A 23,408-nucleotide genomic window follows, 5' to 3' on the forward strand; every position below is an offset into this window, starting at 1 on the left:
ACATATACTAGTAAATTGAGAAATAAGATATCCTTTTGGTTCTGATCTTGAGTTAATACATCAGATGAATAGAGACCATATGAAATAATAATTAGAATCAATATTTAGTACAAAAGTAAAATAATTGTTGATCAGAAACCCATACACTATGATCCTAATGATGCTAATCGAAAAGAGTAGCTTCTGAAGTGGCGACAGCGGGTTTCCTCTCTCAACATGTGTGGTCTTTAACCATATGTCTGACGCCATATAACCATAAATAAAATGTGTTGAGTGTGTCGTTAAATAAACCATTTCCTTCCTTCCTATTTGCTTCTGTGGTAATAAATGTGTTAAAATAAATCTGCATCCCCCTAAAAAACCACAACACTTCTTTTGTGTGTGTGTGTGTGTGTGTGTGTGTGTGTGTTAGTTCTAAATAAGAGTGTCTAACATTTGCAGTCAAATACATTACTAACAAAATATTAAAAAACCCAAAACTAAACAAAACCCCAATAAAATAATAATTTTTGTTGTTGCTAGTTGTAAAGTTAAAAATGTATCTTGTTTAATGACACCACTAGAGCACATTAATCTATTGATATCAACAATTGGAGATCAAATATTTGGTAATTCTGATATAATAGTTTTTCCCCAAGTCAGAATAACTTTATTAACATGGGTTCAGGCATGTCCATCTATTAATGGCAAGGGTCTATCATATGCACTTTTCCAGACAGGACAGCACATACCAAAGCCTTTTATATATCAATCATGGTACAGTAGTTGGGACATTCTAAACTAAACACTAAAAAGGTTTTCTTTCAACCCACTCCCCCACTCCATTATTTTTGTTTGATTATATATATATATACACAGTAGTGAAAGGGTCGTATACACTGCAACGCTCGAACCAAATATGAAGTCCCGAGTTACACTTATACGATGTTAACTGAATGGTTGGGTTGAACTAACTGACAGGGTTCGAGCCAACGGGATTCAACTCTGTGTGTGTGTGTGTGTGTGTGTGTGTGTGTGTGTATACACACACATAACTGATACTAAAAATGTAAGCACCATAAAAAAATGTCTGAGGAAATGAAATTGACATTAAAGTCTCAGACTCTTATAGTGTCAAGTTTAGACTCAAAATGTTTTATAAGCATCACATCTTCCACTAAATCAGGAACTTCCATGCATAGTTCAAGAATTACTGTCAAATATTTACAAAGAAAAAGTAATAACAAAACTTATCAGATATGTGCATCCAGGAATTTATCCAGGCGGTCTGTGGGACCGAACATAGGCCCCTTCCAAAAAGAATGTAACACTGAAAATTCCCAATTTCAGAACTAAAAATTCCCAATATATACAGTCAAACCTGTCTTAAGTGGTCACACAAGAGAGTAGATAAAAGTGGCCACTTAAGAAAGGTGACCGCTGATTACAGGTTGCCAAGTATAGTCTTTAAAACATTTGTTGTTGTTTCTTGTTTTACCGTCTATACTGCTAACGGATGTGTGCTTCACAGTTGACTATAAATCAACTTTTAACATGTCACCTCCTTCAGAAAAAATACAACTGGAATGTATTAAATTAACCATTCTCAACAAGTTTGTTTTCTTTTTCCATTTAATTATTTAAATCCTACTTCATACGGTGGATTGTCATAGTAAGTGAATCTAAATATGTCAAGCGTAGCCTGCCCAGAGGCAATTAGATGCATTCCAGAATCATACTTTCTTAACTGATACACAGTTGAGATGTCGGGATTGAATGGGTACTAGTATTCCTGAAGGTGTGAAGATAGGTTATTTGCTGCACCTTATCGCTGTTGTTAAAATATCCCTTTTATATAACAGTAAACATTTACTTAATACAGGTATTTTAGTGATTAGAGATCTGATTTAGGTGGTCGCTGGCTGCGTTAGACAGGTGACCGCTTATTACAGGTGCATTTACATTATAAATTGTTTGGGAGGGAAAATAGTGGCTGCTTAAGGCAGGTGACTGCTGATTACAGTTGGCCACTACTACAGGTTTGACTGTATATTTAATTATGTCCACAGGTTGTAATTTAACAGTGGTGCACTGCATTATTCAGTGCATTGAAAACATTATCCAAGTATTTTTCCCAATCCCATCAGACATTGGACCCTGGCAAAATATCCTGGATAAATCCATTATCATTCTTTTCATTTGCGACAATTGTAAACAATGTCAGTAATGTGGGTTGAATGTCACTGTATTTGGCAGGGGTAGACTTGTTAACTAGCATAATGATAGTGGCATGACGACACTAATGATAGGTTTAGCGCTGGAAAATACACACTGACATAATAAAATAATGTCTTGGGATTAAAATTTGACCAATCAAGATTATAAGAAGCAATATCTCCTAGGAAAATATTGCAAATTATAGTGCCAGCGATATCTCCTACAGAAGCCTTCAATGGATGATAAAGAAAAATAGAGATCTTAGCCTAACTGGCTTAACCAGTAATATAGCTACCTGAGTTTTCCCACAAAAGATTCTCCACCTCTCGATAAGTCCGTGGGGTCGGTTGATATCAAATAATTTGATGTAGCACTCTTTTTTCTCTTACGACCAGCAAGCAAAAATGTCTACAGAAAAAACCCGAAAGAAAATAGACATCTCTGTCCTTGTTTACATTGAAAAAAAAATAAACACATTTAAATATAAAATATCTTAAAAAATGTTATTATGAACATTTTAGGAAAATGGTAGTTGATAAATGTTGATCACAAATAATTGTAACATAATTGTGGAAAACAATGTGATCGTTTCATCTTTAAAACTTAAAAAAAAATCACAATTCATTATTCTTAATTTTGAATTAGAATATATATACAGAAATCATTTTATTGCAAACATTACAGTGTATTCTACTGCCACAGTTCAGCTTTATTGGATGTCAGCACCTCTGATTCCTTCAAAAACATGAGACCGAAATTTACGGTCTTTATTTCTTAAAAGTATCTGTTTAAGCATTGTAAATGTATGAAATTACATATATGCCAGACATAAACAGGCTTTGTAAATTTGGCCCATGTTCTCCATCTTTTGGTAACACCAATTTATAATTCAAATAAAATGAGGTGCTGGTTTAACACATACTTGTCTTTTGACGTAAGTCCATCGTTTATCATTATGCCAAGTAACATATCAGTTCCATGACATATAATCAGACTGTGTGTATTTTGTATTACAATTTATTTGCCTTTCACATACCTCATGAGAGAAAGCCCAGATTGATTGACAAAGTGTACTCAAGACAGTATGCTTGAACCGTAATTTAATATAAACATGGGGAAAAAACATAAAAAAGATTATTTTTTTTTTTTAATAAACAAATGATCAGTATCCTCATACCTTTTTACCGTCGTCTTTCTCCATGTGTAAGTAATAGGTTGGAAAAATTCCCCTGTCGACTCCTTTTTTGTCTCGAGTAATCCGACACTTGACTGTCACGCCTTGAGGTGCCGGCTTGATCACAAACTCATCGAGATCCTCTCCGGGATCTGGGGTGTACGAGTGAGGACAACCCGCACCCATAGCAGGCCCCTCCGCATTGTTACCCTCCTGGGCTTGTGCCTAGGATAAAATACAGAAAAATCAGTCCCAATAACGTAGAAATGTAAAAATATAAATATTCAATTATTTTATGCATATAAGATCCTGACTGTTAAAGAATGATGATTAAAGCAATAAATTATGAAAATATCTGGACAAAGACTTTGCAAACACTCAAGTCATCATTTGAAAAAGTCCATGTTCTAGGACTATTTATGCAAACACATGAGATTTTATATATGCTGGCTGCAAAACAGCACACCATAATATGCCTGAGAGGTGAAGAAATTTCAAGTGAAAACTTACATTATTATATCTGTTAATGAATTTCAGAAGAAACTTACATTATCATTGTATCTATTCTTGAGAAAATTACATTATCATTTTATCTGTTAAGTGAAACATATGTCACCATTATATCCGTTAAGAAATTTCACACGAAACATAGATTATCATATATCATAAGGAATTTCACATAAAGCTAACATTATCATTACCGGTATATCAGTGAAGGAATTATGAGTGAAAAGTACATTATCATATATCTGTAAAGGAATTTCATGTGAAACTTATGTCATCATTATATCCATTAAGGAATTTCACATAAAACATACATTATCATATATCATAAGGAATCTCACATGAAGCTAATATTATCATTATATCAGTGAAGGAATTTCAAGTGAAACGTACATTATCAAAATATCAGGGAAGGCATTTGAAGTAAAATGTACATTATCATATATCTGTTATGGAATTTCACATGAAACTTACATTATCACTGTATCTGTTAAGTACTTTCATGTGAAACTTACATTATCACTGTATCTGTTAAGTACTTTCATGTGAAACTTACATTATCATTGTATCTGTCAGCGGCTGGCTGTGTGTTGAAGGAGGGTGGGACCACGAGTGGCTGATTGTCGTTCTGCAGGAGTCCATGGTTGGCTGTGCGTAGGTTGGGTGAACGTGGCGGCTGTGGTGCGATGGGCATGCTCTCTGTGTCCACATCATCGTCCTCGGGGTCGGTAATGATCCGGGGGGCTGTCCTCGTCGGGGTGTTTTGGCGCTGGGTTCGACCCACGGTCAGTGGCGTCAACGAGTCTCCTTCTGAAATATTAGTAATTAACATACTGTATACTACATGTATAGTATAATATTAGTGACAATGTTTCCCACATTAAGTGGGTAAAGTATTTATAATTTTATTTTAAATATTAGCAGCCAGTTTATTTTTAGTGAGCAGTGTGTGTTATAGCATGAATTTTACGACATTAAATGTCTTGCTTACCTCATCTTTTAATTTAAAAAAAAGAGTAAAACAAACAAAAAACATTTTTAAAATTAATTTGTTTGTTTTTTAGCATGTATTGAGATGAATATCCATATTATACAATTGATACTAATATTTTAGTGATTAATAACTTACAGCCAGCAGAATGTATTATAATAAATTTCATATAATTGAATGTCTTGCCAACACATCATTGCTGCAGCAGGCAAATTAAGGTGTTAATAAATTTAGCTCAGTTATTTAATGCTTAAAAAGGCTCATTAAAACTTGCCATGACATTAAATATTTAACAGGCCTGTAGTCGCCAAAGGGGCTGGGGGGGGGGGGGGGCCTGGGTCTGTGTACAACCCACCCACCCAACCCATTTTAGTAAGAAATGTCTGCTTTTGTTCTACTATATATAAATAAATTAGAAAATCTGGCTTGTGCTCCCATTCCACACTGGATACTGTGGCCCCCGCACTAGAGATTGTACTCCCCTCACCATCCCTCCAGATATGTTCTTGCAGTCGTGTCTAAATCTCAACAAATAAAGACATTATCAAAAAGTAGTGATGTAATATTCCATCGGTCTCAGTATCAAAGAAAGAACACTTTTGGAGCTGCACACTTTTAAGCTACTGCACTAGACAGCAGAAAGATAACAGCGGAACAATGACTTCAATGACACTTCAACACATTAGTCAAGCTGCATTAGATTCCTGACATATGGTCATTGTTACTGGAAAATAAAATTAGTCACTTGGCCTATTTTTATCAAGTCTCGATTTATGAGACTCTTGGGTTACTGCAAATATAGTCGGGTGTTCTTAAACTGGCAAAACTAATTAATTTTTAACATGCAACAGGCCATTTAAATGTCAACCGTCTTGGAATGGAAGCTGTGACGACTAACCAGACTGTATTGTAGGAATGTCGTCACTGTCTGTATCACTTTCATAGTCTTTTGACACGGTGTCGGTGACATTTAAAACTTGCACTTTGGTTTGTGGTGTCAGGGATCTCTGTGAAGTGACCGACGCATCCTGACCACTCATCTCATAGGCTCCTGGGCCATCATACGCTGCAAAGAGAACAATCAAACCTTTACAATCATGTTATGATACTGAGTGAAGATCTGAAAAATACAACAAACATCAAACAAAAACAAAAACAAAAAACCCAAACAAAAACAACAAGAAGATGCAAAACACCAATAACCCAGAATGAAATGAAAGGAAATAGTTTATTAATGAGACTGCAAAAGGTACATGTATTTCAACTTTCTGACTACTGCAGGCAAGATAGCTTGCCAGTCGACATACTGTACACTGTTTTGCACACGACACTCACCAGAAGCGATTTAGTAACAGGAAATGGAAGACAAGTCAGCTTCTGGGTTTTTTAGACTTTGTTTTTTCAATGGAGTATACCTTGGAATTTTGAGTTGAAAAATTGGTTTTCGGCAAGTATTTTCACTTGACAACAATGGCGGCACGTAGCAGTAATTTTCAGGGGTCGATAGCTGATTGTGACAGCTAATTTGATAATAAATTTGATTGTTTTACCAACAACGAAAATCACCAAATACTGGGATATGAATCGTAGTTCTTTTTCTTTTTTTAAAATTCTGGTCAGAAAACCACTGTTAATGGGAATAATGGACATAAATACTGGACAGCTGGCCACAAATGCCCAAAAGTAAACGCAACTTTTTCAATTTTTTGCCTAATTTTAATCAACATTAACCGATCTAAAATATAAAAATTAGAAAAACCCACAAAAAAGTAATACTTACAGATTCAAATATGAACTTTATTTTATGTATTTTTGTAAAAAATTAATCCAGTAGTCTAAAGGTTAAACTACATGCATGGCTTTTTTGTGTCCAACATATTGTTATTTTAATACTTAGTCTGAAATATGAAGGAAACCCACTGCTTTCAAAATGGCTACTCCAACCCAATAGCAGAAAGGGATCTTTTATATATGCACTTTCCCACAGACAAGATCACACATACCATAGTCTGCAGAGCACTTAATGGAGGGAAACATGATGGACTGACCAAGGGCGATCAATCCTTTAACAATGTGTATCTCAGGTGAGCACTCTACCATTGAGCCACATCCCACCATATCCATAATTAATTTGCAAAGGAAAACTACATTACCATAATCTGATCCAAAATCAAATCCCTGTGTAATAAATACAGAACTTCACATATGTTGTTTTCTCTTCTTATTTATAGAACGTTTATTTTGTGCAAGAATATATACCACATGGTATGTTCTTTCGCCAAATAAATGAGCGCAATGAATAGGAAGTGAAAACAACGTACACGTATGTGAAGTTCTGTATTTATTACATACCTTCTTTTATGTTTTACAAAAAACACTTAATTTAATGTCATAACAACACTTTGTTAAATCTATGGTAAAAACTCCGTTCATGGATTTACTTAAAGTTAAGAATCATACTCTGCGGCAGCCTTGTGTAATGTTTCAAATACGATGTGACATAATTTGTAAATCATATATGATGTAAGTAAATAAAAAGTGCTAACTGCAGTAAAAATTAAAAGGGAATTTCCCACTTAAAAGTTCCGGTCTAGATCACACATATGTGCAATACAAAATAAATTTATCACACGGTTTCAAATTTATCACTATAGTAAGATTGAATAGGTATGTAATAAATGCCTTTTTGTAGGAAGCTGTAAATGGACAAAATCAACAAAACTCTTTAATGAAATAAAACAAGTAACTACAGTCGAACCTGCCATACAAGCCACCTTATAAAACAACCATCTGTCTACAAAGAGTTCTTCACACATGTCTGTGCTGTACCCTGATGAAGGTAGCACTATACTAAATAACATAGCATCTCACTGAGTCAAAGTTCGCAGTGTCTCAAAACTTAACTAAAGCACAGAACAGTCATGGGTGAGATATGCCACAGGAATAAAGTGTTATTTTACCTGACCAGTGGAGGAGCATGGGTGCCACTAAAATTATTATGACATGGAACAGATTTTGGGACTTTAAGGACACTTTCTGTTATATCCAAAAGAAAGAGTGTGACCCTTTGTTTTCAGATGTTGGATATGTTAATTAAAAGATTGCACGTGAAAAGTTTTTGCCATATGTTACCACTGCTATATAGAGATTGCCTACTTGATGGATCACAGACACTACATTTACTGACATTTTCCAGGCTTAAATACGGAAAATTCAACCTTGGAGGAGACAAAGTTGTATCTGAAATTAGGTCCAAGGCTTAAAATAACAAGTTGAAGAAAAAAAAAACCAGAATTATACTACAATACTACAATTATAGACAAAAGCTACAGACAGCAATCGAGTATATAATAATTATCATTCCATGACAACTGTAGTCTAATGCAAAACATGTTTTCATATCAGAGGAGGCATTTATTAGTTTGACTTTCAATTAAGGAGAGCCAATACATACATACATTCTAGTAAATATATATATTTTTGTAACCTAGGGGAGAGTTTTGTTGAAAAATATCATCTGAATTTTAAGACCATGTTAAATATGGTGAACTTTACCTGTTTTTAAGCCCATGGGCTTCATTTCAGGTGGGCTTAAGTATGGGAAATGCCGGTAGTGTGGTCCTTGGTTGGCCTTTACAAACAGGTTCGACCGTATTGAACGTATTTTCTGCACATGAACGCATGCACTTTACCTCTATACACAGGCTGACTGCTCATTATGCCCACATTTAGTAGGTCTCCTGGGCGACCTCTACAGACTGTACAATATAGTAAAATAAATCAGTATCAGAATCAAGCAATGATTAATTATCAGAATGCACCACAGCAGCGGTTCTGAACCAGGGCCCATGCAGCCCCAGGGAGATTAAAGTTTGTTTTGTTTAACAACACTGTTTTATTTATTTATTAACATTGATTTATTGATCATCGGCTACTGGATGTCAAACATTTGGTAATTTTTAGTCTTAGAAAGGAAACCCACAGCATTTTTCCATTAGCAACAAGGGATTTTTTATATGCACCATCCCACAGATAGGATAGCACATACCACAGTCTTTGATATACCAGTCGTGGTGTACTGGCTGGAACGAGAAATAGCCCAATGGGCCCACTGACGGGGATCAATCACAAATTGACCACACATCAAACGAGCGCTTTACCAGTGGGCTACGTCCCCCCCCCCCCCCCCCCCCCCCCCCCCCCCCCCCCCCCCCCCCCCCCCCCCCCCCCCCCCCCACACCAAAACAAAGCTCTTTAAGTTCATTATAAAAAGTTAAAAATACAACAGTAAATGTTTAATTGTAATGAAAAACAAACTCTGGTCTGAGATTTCTCAATACAGGTCTTTAGAGTTATTGCATCTCATCTGTCTGATGAGAATAACTGTGACATGTACTGCTGTGAGGAGATGAGGAGTTATTTAATGCCTCACACTGACACACGACAGGTATGCTCACCATAAAAACTGGTTCAGAACCACCGCACTAGGACACCACATATGGAAGCATTAGTAAGTGCTATCTAAGAAGAAGTGAAGTGCAAAAAGCTTATAAGTACGTTTGGTTTTACCAAAGTCTGTCGGCGTGGATACTTTGGGAATGGAATCTTTGACGAGCGGCCTCGAGTCTTCGCGATTCTTTCGCCCAGATGATGGACGGGAATCCTGATTTGGTTGCATAATGTTTGGCGTTTGCCTCTTCTTCCGATTCTGCTTCTCAATAATGTTTCGCTGAAAGGGAAAATAAGTTGAGTTTAAGATTCAGTAAAAAATAAACAGTCATGTTTGTCAACGATTCCCTTTGTAATTTGGGGATAACTATGTTGTATTTAACCATATGTGGATGTTAATGCTGCTTTTACAGTAGAAAATTTGAGTTTTACCCGTGACGCAGACCGGAGATGGTAAACAACATATTTGCGACTATAAAACCAGGATGAATGTCTGTAAGTGGTCAAATACGACACAGTTATCCCCATTCTAATTCAATCAATGCATTTTCTTTTTAAAAATCGTTTAAATAATTATTTAATCAGAATGACAGTGTTAACAAAAACCTGGTCACTACTATCGTGTTTGAAGTCATCCACCTTAAAAAATAATTCTAGTGCAAGCAGATTAAAAAATATATTTTAACATGTAATACAACTGCTGCTCCTAATATCGTTTTTGTATTTTATAGGGTTTTTTTAATGACAATACTAGCCATTATTACAGACTTCACTTCTTTCGAATACTCATTACGACAAGGAAGATTAATAATTTGGCATAGTTACCGTTACTTACTTCCGCATTTCTGTCAGCGTCACACACATGATGTCACACAAACGTTTATAAACAGCAATTACGTCATAAAATTTAGAGAACGCATTTTACTTCAAAAAAAGATTTAAAGTTGGTATTTTAAAAGTAAGTACATCCAACTAAACAGCGAGAAGTAGCATATGAACATGTAAACAAGCTCTTGGGGAAACCCCAAATTTCCGACATGTTAATGCTGGATTTAAAGCTGCAAATGGATTTGATTAGCCAATCAAATTTTGTGTTATATACAAAGTTAATTAGAATATACAATTTACACACAATAGTCTGTGTGTGTGTGCACGAGTGTGTGTGTGTGTCTGCGTGTCTGTGTGTATGCGTGCATGTGCATGTGATTGTAAGTTACATATTAAGCAGCGTGAAAGATCCAGAGTACTTTTTATAATACTAGTTAAAAAACTGCTTGACCCTATTTTAAGTTTCAGTTGATGAACCAGTCCCCCCTACCTGTTGATGCAGCTTGGCACGTTGGTACTCATCCTGTTCATTGATACTGAAAACAAAGACAATGAATATATCAGACAAAAGAAATACAACAGTATCTAACAACTTCACACAACATTTCATAATTAAAATGGTCTTTAACAAAAACATGACATTTTCAAACAATCACCTGACTCGGTTTACAAGACTTGAAAACAAATGATCTGTCTTACCTCTCAGCAAGTGAAGATATATTTAGTAAAGGTGTAAAATAATGCTACAAAGAACCAACACAACTCTTGACAGAACTCCTGCCTGAGGTACAACAGGTTACAGTCGATTGTTGTCTGTGAACCCAATAGGACCTAAGCTTGATTTCCAATCCAATCAGGATTGGTACCGGTATATAGAATGTATATGTGTATTTTCATTCATTTGCAACTAAGATTCATGTCTGCTTTTCTATATCTATCCATCTATCAGGATTATATATATATATACACACACACATACACACAGTAGAATCTCGTTGGCTCGACCTCGGAAGGGTCGATCAAACCGCAACGCTCGAACCAAAAACTAAGTCCCGAGTTTTTTGTTCAGTAAACCATTATATTAACTGCTGAAGGGTCGAACACGTCCAGGGTCGACTATAAGCCTTCGCTCGAACTAAATTGTCAGTCCCATCTATGTTAATAGCTATATATCCCTCGAACTGGTGATCCATCAAATATCAATTAGGCCAAATAAAAAAATTGTTGGTGATCGTCCTTTTGATCACACAAACAAGGGGGGGGGGGGGGGGGGGGGGGGGGAGGGTGTTTTTTTCTGTAAAAAACTTTATAAAACCCTGGAGACCAGGAGTAGCAGTCAACAGTGCATGCGCCTGGATGTTGTACTTCCTTCACTGGCCGCCAGATGGACCTGGTGATGGTTTAACCAGTTACGGTGCTTACGAAAGTTGAATTGCTGCTATCTCGACGCATTTGTAAGTTTTTAACAAAATAAAAAATATAATAATTTCAGGGGCGGGTGCATTTTTTAGGTACGGGTGGGGACGATCACCAACTCTTTTTTTTATTTGGCCTTATGGCAAACCACAAACAGGTCTAACAATTGCTGCGCTTCCGCAGTTGGTTATTATAACTTTCGGATTAATTATTGAGGCGGAACGAACTATTGAAAGAAAGAAAGAAATGTTTTATTTAACGACGCAGACATAGATGAATCGGGGAATCGCAACACTAGCCATGCAATCCTTTCGACACCACACTTGTCATGTTGGTTGTTAAGCGATTATCGGTAATGATCTTTCAAGTACAGCTAGTGTTACTCAGACCTGTCAACCCTCCCGGATTCCGCGGGAGTCTCCCGGTATTTGATCAAATCTCCTTTCACCTGTGCGGGAGACAGTTTCTCCTTTTAAATGACATTTTTGTAAGTATAAAAAAAATCGATCCTCTTTTGTCAAAATAACAGAAGGGAAGTAACTCTGCCTTTTTTTCTCATTCGGCAAATGTCGACTACTTTCGGCTTCTGAGAATGTAACAGGCCGAATTGTCCCGACTGTTTAACCTTTGCCGAAGTGAAAATTGTGGGATAGCCTATTTATATTGTTAAAAAAGCACATGGAGTTTATAAAATGACATGTAATTATAATGTTTGTTGTCATCGTAATGGCTACAAAGCGTGTTGCCGCTAATTCAACAGGCTGTGTATTGACATTCAGTGTTGCCATATAAAAAAAAAAAAAACTATCCAATTTAGTTCTAATAACACCTCTGAATTGTAAAATGTCTTCCCACTGGATTACATAATGCAACTATGACGAATCTGAACTGCCAGACTCCGAGTTGACAGCGATACACACGATGCATGTTAAAATCACATGTCACAGCAAGACAACGAAAAGACCAATTAACTGTATAAACATACTTGTGTCAGTTAATTTTGTATGTTTGTGCAGTAAAATGTTGGTTATAAGGGTACACTTCAAGAAATTATTTTTGTACAATTAAAAAATGTTGTGTTTGACATTGACATAAAGTTACTCACGGAAATGGGTATAATTCCGGTATATTTCACACGATGTCCGTAATGAGGTTTTACTTATGATTAATGAAAATACAATGTTTATTGCATCATTATAATGATTTTCAATAAGTACCACGCCACCGTTCCTCATTATAGTAAAAACTGAATATTAATTTATAAGATTTATATAAATTTGTCTTTGGTACTTAGGTACATTAACCACAAATGATAATGTAACGCAACCTGTAAGGCTGTAAGTGTAATACCGTAAATGTACTAATTAAAATTTTTATTTCTTGTTCATGTTCTTAACATTTTTGGATAATATTTTTTTTTTTTTTAAATATGTATTAAATCATAATAATATTTAAACTTTAAAAAAAAAAAAAAAAAAAAATATTAATATTTTTTTATTTTTTTTAATGCCAAGATCTAAGGTTAAGAAGTATATATGACATTATAAAGTATTCATATAACTTATTGTAATAATTTTTTTTTTTTAATCTTGCGATTTTGGGTTAAATTGTGTGAATTTAAAAATCTCCTGCTTTTTGACAAAATCTCCTGCTTTTTCAACACACACCTCCTGCTTTCTCTTGTCTAAAGGTTGACAGGTCTGGTGTTACTGCAACTGTTAGATGAACTGTGATACCAATCAAACAATTAGTGGACAAACGGGCCTGAGCATAAAGGGTTACTTTGAAAACGACTACATTTCTGGAAAGTGGACAGTGCTGCGTTTTTTATTGTTGAAATATTCAAATTGTTTAGTAATAAATTCATGTAAATACAGATTAAGAATTTGCCATTTATTTATTTGATTTCAGTGCATTTACATGTATTACACAATTTGTATCTAATTCAACTGTCTAACTGACATTACGGAAATATTCGATGTTGACCGAATGGTTCGGTCGAACTACCCGATGGGTTGAACACTTTCTCGAGCACCGACGGGGTTCGAGCCAACGGGATTCAACTGTATGTATGTGTGTATATATATATATATTTATCATATATCTTACATTTTCAATGCAATCAAAGTATGTGATATTTTTCAGATCACATACTTTAAGAATTTGATAACTTTGCAAATTGGATGTAAATTAGTCGAGGTCTCGGCACTAGGTTTATTGACTTTTAAGCAAACGTACTTGGGTGACACTCCATGATTAACGTATGCATTCATAGTCATCAAATAAAAACATTTCAATGGCAATTTGACACTGAAAGCTGTCCAGTGTTCAAAAAACAAAAAACGTTAGGCATAACTTTATTTTGATGCAAGGACATCCAAAATGACGTCATTCGAGTTTGACGTCATTTCCATTAAAACATACACAGCGCCACATATTCTTATGTCACTTGAATATCTAGTAATGGCGGTGACGTCATTTCCATTAAAACATACACAGCGCCACATATTCTTACGTCACTTGAATATCTAGTAATGGCGGACTGCAATTAAAGTTGCGTGTACAGTTTACAAAAACATGTTGTATTAAGCTTGAGCTTATATGATAAAGAGATTATTACCCTCGTGTATTACGGTATCGTCAATACCATATATTAGGAATAAAAATAATGTATTCCTATTATATGATAAAAACACTCTGGTAATCTCTCTGTCTCTGTCTCTCTGTCTCTGTCTCTGTCTCTCTCTCTCTATATATATATATAAATATATATATTTCTTGCCCACTGACAGGGTTATCCAGCTTTTACACGGTGCTAGAAAAATCTGTCTGAGCCTAGGGCTAGATAAATCTGTCCGACCCGAGGGCTAGACAATTTCTACATACGCGTGACGTCATAACTCATGCTATACAACGATTGACGTGATGGTTTTCAGAATTCTGTTTGCCATCTCACGTTGTATCATTGTTTTAAAAATATTTAAACAAATTAATATTTTTAACTTTATATTTGTTATTAAGTTGTTATATTTTTATGTCATTGCATCATGAGGTGGACTATATTTTCCCCGCATATGATTAAATGAGCTTGTATGTAAAATGTTTACGAATCGTTTTACAATAAACAAACCATCGCTTACAAAATTAATGGGCAAGAAAAAGAATCAATCACTGTTGTGAGATATAGATAAGGCAATTCTAACCCTTGGGACAACAGTGATAGATTCTATTAATATACGCACACATCTCTGCTATCCATCATGTGCAGAATTAATTAGGTTTAATTTGAGGACTATTGTATTTCACATTATATGACTATTCCCAAAAATCCTAATTTCAAAATGAAAAAGGTATAATCAATCTTTTTTACTGTCTTTGGCAATCCCCCCCCCCCCCCCCCCCCCCCCCCCCCCCCCAAAAAAAAAACCCAACAAAAAACAAAACAAACACCCAATAACAACAATCAGGGCTAAGACAAGTGGTTTTGGGAGTAGGACAAGCAAATTGTTCTATCAACTGAAAATAACAATATATTAACCAGCCTCGGTGGTGTGGTGGGTAAGCCATTACACTTTAGGCTGAGGCAATGGTGGGTGGGTGGATGGATTTTTCATTCCAGCTCCAACAGAGTGCGAGTTCGCTGCTATGCTCATGGGGTAGGCAGGCAACGTACACAGAGTTTCACCCATTTCACAGGTGTGATTATGAGTGTATATGATTTTATGACCCCCAAATGCGGGATGATTATACCCAGCAAGGACTGCAAGTTCCATGTATCCTGGGTTCAGGTTTTGGAGTACACGTATCTTTAAGGCAATGCCACACAATACGAGTGCCTCGTACAAGAGCAGCCGGTCATATTGTAACTGATGAAATCATAATGTTTGTCTTGTCACCTGTGAGTCAGTTATGACACACTCCTACAATGCACTTGTATCATGTGAGGCCACCTTTAAACATGACAAGTGTATTGTGTTGCATTACACATATTGGTCGCAACTTACCTTCCTGGAGGCCCACTCATGTTGCCAGGAGAATCAGGCCTGAAAAACACAAACAGATTTTAGTTGTGATTTGTTTTCAGTCTATTTAAGACACTATATCACCTTTTCAAAATTTAACACCTTTTATTAATGCAGAAGACAAACAGCTTTATAAAACATGTATGTTTATGAATATACTAATGTAAATACAACAATAAACCACTCTGTTGTAGACTATTGGCTGCTATTAGCAAAACAGTAACAAACCACATTTATACTTCTACATCAAACAGTATGGAAGTTATTCAGTGGACAAGAAATGTTCACAGATGGATGAATTGCACTATAATGTATATATAATACCTCTCTTATAAACTGAGAACATACCAAAAAGCAATAACAACAACAAAAACAAAAAACAACAAAACAAAAACAAATCTAGCAACAGCCAGATGAAATGAAAATATTGGTTAATTGAACAATAAATCCAACTTGAACACATGTACATGTATGTGTGTAACATACACTGTTTAGTTATTCACTCAAAAACGTTCCTGGGGTGTTATCGTAAACAACCCTTTCTTTCCATTCCATCACTCTGAAAAGCAAACTTAAATGCTGTTCACTATATTGTTTTAATAGGTCCTTTAACTAGTTATTGTACAATCAACTTTCTTTTTAACCATATGTATTTTATTAACAGAATAAAAATAAACGAATACATTTGAAGAGTTTGTTTCCAAAATGTGATATACATGTATGCCAATTTCCAAATTTTTAGGATAAAATCATGGTTTTCTCAAAATGACACAAAGGGATAAATTGCATTTTGGAAATTAACTCATCACATGCACACATCCATACATAGAGGATGGTCATTACAAGTATGTTTCAAAGTAGGAGGCAGCTTATTCAAAGTACGTGTAAGAGGTAGCTATGTATAGAATAGTACAGGCAGCCTAACAAACAACATGACAAGTGTAGTAATGAAAGGATTAACCGGCCTTGGTGGTGCAGTGGTTAAGCCATCGGACTACAGGCTGGTAGGTACAGGGTTCGCAGCCCGGTACCGGCTCCAACCCAGAGCGAGTTCTTAAGGGATCAATGGGTAAGTGTAAGGCCACTACACCCTCTTCTCTTTTACTAACCACTAACCAACAAAAAACTAACCCACTGTCCTGGATAGACAGCCCAGATAGCTGAGGTGTATGCCCAGGACAACGTGCTTGAACCTTAATTGGATATAAGCACGAAAAGAAATGAATGAATAAAAGGATTGCATGGCTATTTTTGTGATTCCCCGATTCATCTATAGTTCATTCTGCCTAAATAATTAATCCAAAGGTTGTAATAACCAACTGCGCAAGCGCAGAAATTGTTGATCTTGTTTGGTGGTTTACCATTTGATATTTGATGGATCACCAGTTTGAGGAAAATATAGCTAATAACACAGATGGGACCAATAATGTAGTTCGAGTGAAGGTTTATAGTCAACCCTGGACGTGTTTGACCCACCAGCAGTTAATATAAGGGTTTACTGAACAAAAACTCGGGACTTTGTTTTTCATTCGAGCGTTGCGATGTTGTCGAACCAACAAGATTCTACTGTATATATTTAAATTTCTGATATAAAATTCCAGATTAATCTACATATACTTCTCATAAATTAAAAAATAAATAAAACTGGAACATTATACATGTATAACAAAGTAACTATAGTCCATCCCACAGGGAACACCTTTTTTCATACCCTGTACTACATGTATGAAATTTATTAAAAGTTGTTTATTTCTGAGCCAAATGTTTTCTAAATTGCACACAAAAATAGTAATTCTTACATCAAACCAAACTGAAATTATTTACAATTTTTTTTTTTATAAGAGGATGGGACAGACTATAGTTTGACTTTGTTTTTAGATAGCTATTAAATTTTTAAACATATACCGAGATGAATATCCACCTGTGGGTAAAATAATTAATCATGTTTCTAGACTCAGACTATATATGTTAACATCCTGTTTTGACCACTTAAAGTAGACTCCATGCCTTGAAAAAAAAAAAAACAACAAACTAATCAACACACAGCCAACAACACCCCCCCACCCCCCCGCCCAATTAATAAATAGTTCACTCAGTCAATATTTTACTGTGGCCTATCGAACTTGGTCAGTCACTAACAGATTGCTACATCAATCTCTACAAAGAATGCAAGACCATTATTCTACTTGGAACATGTACCTGCAAACATGACGCTTGAAAGCAATTAGTGGTAAAGTACTAAAAGAAACTAGAATACAAAGAATAATACCACACAGCTTTATTTCATTAGACATGTGAGACGATGTGAACAAGATCAATAAAAACACACAAACAAAAAGTTGGTAAATCAAGACCAACAACTACAAAAGCCGTATCTGGTTTGTAGAATAAGTACAGGACCATCATATTTATAATGGCAAGTAATCAATTTGAGTTTAAGTTACCAGTATCTTAATTAACCCGGGCCATGTTCAGACTAATGAGAAAGTGGGACCAAGCCTAGCGGGTGAAGGTTTTAGTGGGAAGACAATACAAATATTTTAGTATTAAAGTGACAAAGACTAGTTTTTAAACAGTAAGGCATAGTTTTCACTAGCAGAGCCGATTATGATCAATGAAATCAAACATTACTTATATTTTATTGTTTAGATTATCCATTTCTGTACAACCAAAATGTTTCTGGTCACCCTGGTGTTTCTAATATACCACAAAATGTATTTTTCATATTTTTAAAAATATGTGTCTGAGACGTAAATGGTTATGGAGTCGAGTGCAAGTCTATTTTTAAAAGGATATTCCTTTGTTTCAACATCATAGACTCTTGTTTCACTCTGCTGTAACTTTATCCAAATATGTTACAGGTTTGTAGATTAACTAAACTTAGTGTCCATTTTTACAGGATGAAACTAGGGTCTGCAACTTTAAAAAGGTAGAAAGCGTTAAATGCAAGTCTGACAGTATTATCAACAATGTTTTTAACTTAACAGGAACAATTGGTAGACAGCCATGCCTGATGTACATGTACCTACTAACTTATAGCATGAACAATTTCTTGATAAGAATCCAAAAATCTAATATTCTCATTAATGAAAAGCACAACTCAATCAAGAATCAAATTAAATTTCTATATCTTTAGGCAACATCTATTAATCACTTAGCAAATTCATCAAGAATATTGCCTTTTCCTCGATGTCGGCATAATGAAACAGAAAACTATATTTATTCTGGTGAAATTTGACGAACTCCATCAAAGTTTGAATGTGTATAATAAATAAATTCCCATGATAGATTAGCTCTGGCACCGTTTAACCAAGTAACACACAATGTATGTAGAAAGCGGATTAATACCTCACATCGAATTAGCAGAACAAGCAGTCTGAAGTTACAACAATATTTGACTATAAACACCCTGTCACAACTGACTGCCAACTTTGGAGCTGAAAATATTATGCTTTATTGGGAAATGCAACATGTAACATATTATTTCATGCCACACATATTATTTTGAACACTACTGTCAAGTATATATGCTCCCACAGATTTTCTGCTAAGCTGTGTGTACATGTTAAATATTTGATCCCCAGAATATATGGAAAACGTGCATTTTAGTAATCTGAGATAGATGACTGCATGTGTACACATGGAGTATATTTCTCAATGATATTACAATTTGATTTCAAAGGACTTAAAAATTTGTTAATTATATGTAATAAAATTATTATGTAAACAATATATTAATAAAAATATATTATGCAAATCATTGTCAATATTATTAATTTGATTGAATTACAGTAAAGTATTCTTATAACGAACTGGAAGGGACCATGATAGTTAGTTTGTTATAGCAGTAGTTCATTGTACATATTTGCATAAGTTGGTTATTAATGTATAGGGAGATAAAATGGGACTTTGCGAACAGTTCATATATACTCAAGGACAAAAGGTTCTTATGCACCAAATAAAATGGTCTCTAACCAAACTGCAAAGTTTGTAAGTGGTTGAAAATTTACAAAGATGATGACATCAATATAATTATGGAAATCATCTCACATTTATGAATCACAAAAAATAATTATTGAAAATGACTTTTCCTGCCCTTCATTACCGTTAACATATATCTTGTTAATGCATACACAGAAACTTTTTGTTGTTAATACATATAGTAAAACCTGTGTTAAACAGACACCAAAGAAGTAAAAAAAGAGAAAAAAAAAGAAAGGCCTTTTAAGACTGGTGAATGCTTAATATATGTTAGTTTATTCTATATTAGATGATTTTGGAAGAATAACAACCTGGCCTCTAAACACAGGTGGCTGCTTAACACATGTACAAATGTCTGCTAAATCAGGTTTGACTACTAGAGTATATACATGTATATAATGAAACAGATGATGTGCTTTACAACATCATAATTATAATTATGTAGCTTGTCATATATAGATATAAATCTTTGATGGCAGACATTAACTCAAGAAATCCATTAGTAAATTTTTTTTCTACTTTATGGTTTAAATGTAATTTAATATGACTATTATGAGAACACATAAATATCTCATTTGTGGCAGACCAAAAAAGTCATTTCTTGATCGATACTTCCTAGCTATTAATTCGCACACAGGCCGAGATAACATAGTTTAAAAAAAATCTTCGAGTCTTAACTTTCCAGCTCTGATTTGAAATATAAAAAGTTGCCAGAAAGTGCGGCCCATCCTGAAAGTAAGATTCATTAAAAATACATTCCACCTCAGACTAATAAGCATGTAACTGTGGATACCCAATCAATAACATTGCAAAAAACATTTAGTCCATGTCTACACCCAGCCCAACTAACATGTTTACTTTCTTCAACAGGATAAACATGCCAGAGAGCCAGGGACAGCACTCAGATGTGCCTTGCACTGCCCGCCTATAAAAGCAATTTTATCTCCTGATAGAAAAACAAATGGATGAACGCTGACCTGAAAGAGATATGTCTCCATAATATTAGCAATGCCGGAAACCTTGCAAACAAAAACAAACACCAAGATAATGTTCCTGTGTATGATGATTATCGTTAATCATTTTCTGTGTGACATAAGATAATACTGCATCGGCAACAAAGACACATGAAGGATGGCTTTTGATAGACATTTGTTAAAAGAAAGCATCCTGTGGAGAAACACATTTTACCATACAACCAATAGAGGGATGGATGGATCACTGAATTATTGGATGGCTGGATGGATAGAAGGACGGTTAAATGATTCGATGAGAGGATGGATGGTTGAATGATTGGATAGATGGATGGATGGATGGAAAGATAGCTGAACGGATGATTGAATAATTGGATGGATGGACGGATGAATGGTTGAATGACTGGATGGAATGAGGCAAAAAAAAATTAATGGAATGAGAGCTGGTTTGGAATCAGTGGATTGGAGAAAAACATAGGATTCATGAGTAATGACTGCATGAAGGAAGGCAGGAATTTTTTATTTAACGATCGATGTACTCATTTCGATTACAGATATATGGCATCAGAAATATGGTTAAGGACCACACAGATAATGAGAGAGGAAACCCTCTGCTGCCACACAATATGCTACTCTTTCCGATTAGCAGCTATATATGGATCTTTTATATGCAGCATCCCACAGGATAGTACATACCACAATGGGGATTGATCCTAGACCGACAGTGCATCAAGTGAGCACTTAAATTTATCCCTGGGCTACATCCCATCCATGAAAGCATAAATGCACAAATGAATAATACCGGGTAATTTTTAAAAATTAACAATTGAATATTTAACTACACCCCAGCACAAAGGATTACTGGGTTTACCGACCTAAACTGAACACCCAATATCTGAAATGAACAATATTATTTAAATATTATGTTTAATATTATTATTTATACACTGCTTTCCTAAGAAAACAACTTATGATGTAACCACGCAACAGCACTGTAAAATATCCGACGTGCTATATGGACATTGTGATTGTGCTTCAAGCAAAGTGCGTCATCCGACGGGGGAAAACCATCAATTTAATACGACTTCCCTCATAACTGACTAATTGTCTAGAAACCATGTGACTGTTTTATAGCAAAGGTATTGATCACTTGTTTTTCCCAAGTAACATATGATTTCATGCTCCAAATTAATAGATAATTTGACATGGGCTTTCTGGAACTATATTCAAAGGCTGTGTGTGTCATATACACATCACATAATTAAAAGGTATATATAGATTTAAAAAAATAATAATAAAAAAAAATATTAAAAAAATAAAAAATCTTCAACTACATCAACATGTAGGTTAATGGATAAATTTAATGCAATGTTTCATAACATCTGTACATCAATACAAAATGTTGATCTACATAATTAAATTGCATATTATGCCTCTTTGAATACATATATTCCATCATACGGTCTTGGTAGGCTCTAATATGATCTATTATGACCTTAATAAAAGATTGAAAATCAAAGCAAAACATATCTCCTTTATTTAGATTAAAGAAAACCTTATTACTTTTGAAGAAAATATATCTCATTATACTACAATGAATAACTGAATATCGATACATTTACATAATGTATGTGACATTTAACTGCACATTATGCTCCTGGCCAAATGTTTTCTACACTTGTTGGAGAACTATCTTTAGTTCAGAATGAATGAATGAATGAATGAATGTTTAACGACACCCCAGCACGAAAAATACATCGGCTATTGGGTGTCAAACTATGGTAATGCAAATAAATAAAGTGATGATCAACATCAATATAAATATTCAAGGTTTAAACAAAAACAGTGTAAAGAACTGTGCAAAAATACAAATACAAATATCACAGAATTTTACGGACACTGAACTTTACTCTAAACTTCAATTTGTGCTGTATTGGCCATTCTCAAAGAGAATGTTACACCCCTGCACCACGGTGAGGTTACAGCACGCACAGGGGCTTTAGTTCAGAAAGAAAGACAGGAATGTTTTTTTTTTTTCAATGACACCTCAGCTCATTATTTAATCAGCAGCTATAATGTGATAATTAATCTAGTGTATTAAGATAACAAACCTCATTCCATCGCAAAGGACTCTTTCTGATTAGCAGAAAATAATCTTTTGTATGTACTTTTCCACAAACAGGACAACACATACCACAATCACGGAGTACTGCCTAGTTGACCGGATGAGAAAATGTGAGCCAAAGAATTGCCTTTTTCAGAAATTGGGTAACCACAAGTACGACACATGTAGCTAGTGCATTTGGGTGTGGATGCATATATTTGTCATTGTTTGACACACATGTAATTTGTTATTAATCACACAGCACCAGATACAATGCATGTCAGAATAGTTTTCCTCTACGCTGATGTATCTGTCATTTTACTTGAAATACCACACTGTCTGTAGTTTTAAGGAAGTTCCTGAAATGATCAATGGAGTGGGGTTTTGGTTGCAAGCAATTGTTTTTAACCACTATACCCACATATCAGTATGGGTCATTGGTAAAATTTAACAGAAGTTAAAAAATTGCAGAAACCCAGTTATTTTGCAATAAAATTTCAATAGTTAACTTACATGAAATTACTTTGGCAAATTAACATAAAATTTTCCAATTGTAAACATTTGCAAATGGCGAACATGGCAAATGGCAGAAACATATTATGCCTATAAAAATTTTTTTTTTTACAACCACTGATAAAATATATTTGAAAATGGACCCAACTCCTGTAACCCAATCCACTATGCATAAAATCAAATCGTATTACAAATATAAATCTATTTAAAAAAACGAAAACATAAAACATTTTCATATCTGGAATAGATCTGCACTTAC

At 34.8% G+C, this 23,408-nt stretch overlaps 1 protein-coding gene across 4 annotated transcripts in view; it reads right to left on the bottom strand.

Annotated features, from left to right (window-relative positions):
- The window catches only part of LOC121369619 (tubby-related protein 3-like), a 92,321-nt gene that overhangs the window by 7,046 nt on the left and 61,867 nt on the right, over window positions 1-23,408 (bottom strand). For 3 of the 4 annotated variants that reach the window (XM_041494642.1, XM_041494643.1, XM_041494641.1), the window contains 8 exons: window positions 15,563-15,601; window positions 10,633-10,678; window positions 9,423-9,594; window positions 8,558-8,623; window positions 5,764-5,931; window positions 4,431-4,684; window positions 3,374-3,595; window positions 2,492-2,604 (listed from right to left, as the gene is read on the bottom strand). In XM_041494642.1, coding sequence (XP_041350576.1) covers window positions 2,492-2,604; window positions 3,374-3,595; window positions 4,431-4,684; window positions 5,764-5,931; window positions 8,558-8,623; window positions 9,423-9,594; window positions 10,633-10,678; window positions 15,563-15,601 — 1,080 coding nt within the window. The remainder of the gene's footprint in view (window positions 1-2,491; window positions 2,605-3,373; window positions 3,596-4,430; window positions 4,685-5,763; window positions 5,932-8,557; window positions 8,624-9,422; window positions 9,595-10,632; window positions 10,679-15,562; window positions 15,602-23,408) is intronic. The other variant, XM_041494644.1, reaches the window with a different exon arrangement.

This window comes from Gigantopelta aegis, chromosome 4 (assembly GCF_016097555.1).
Source record: "Gigantopelta aegis isolate Gae_Host chromosome 4, Gae_host_genome, whole genome shotgun sequence".
Taxonomy (NCBI): Eukaryota; Metazoa; Mollusca; class Gastropoda; order Neomphalida; family Peltospiridae; genus Gigantopelta; species Gigantopelta aegis.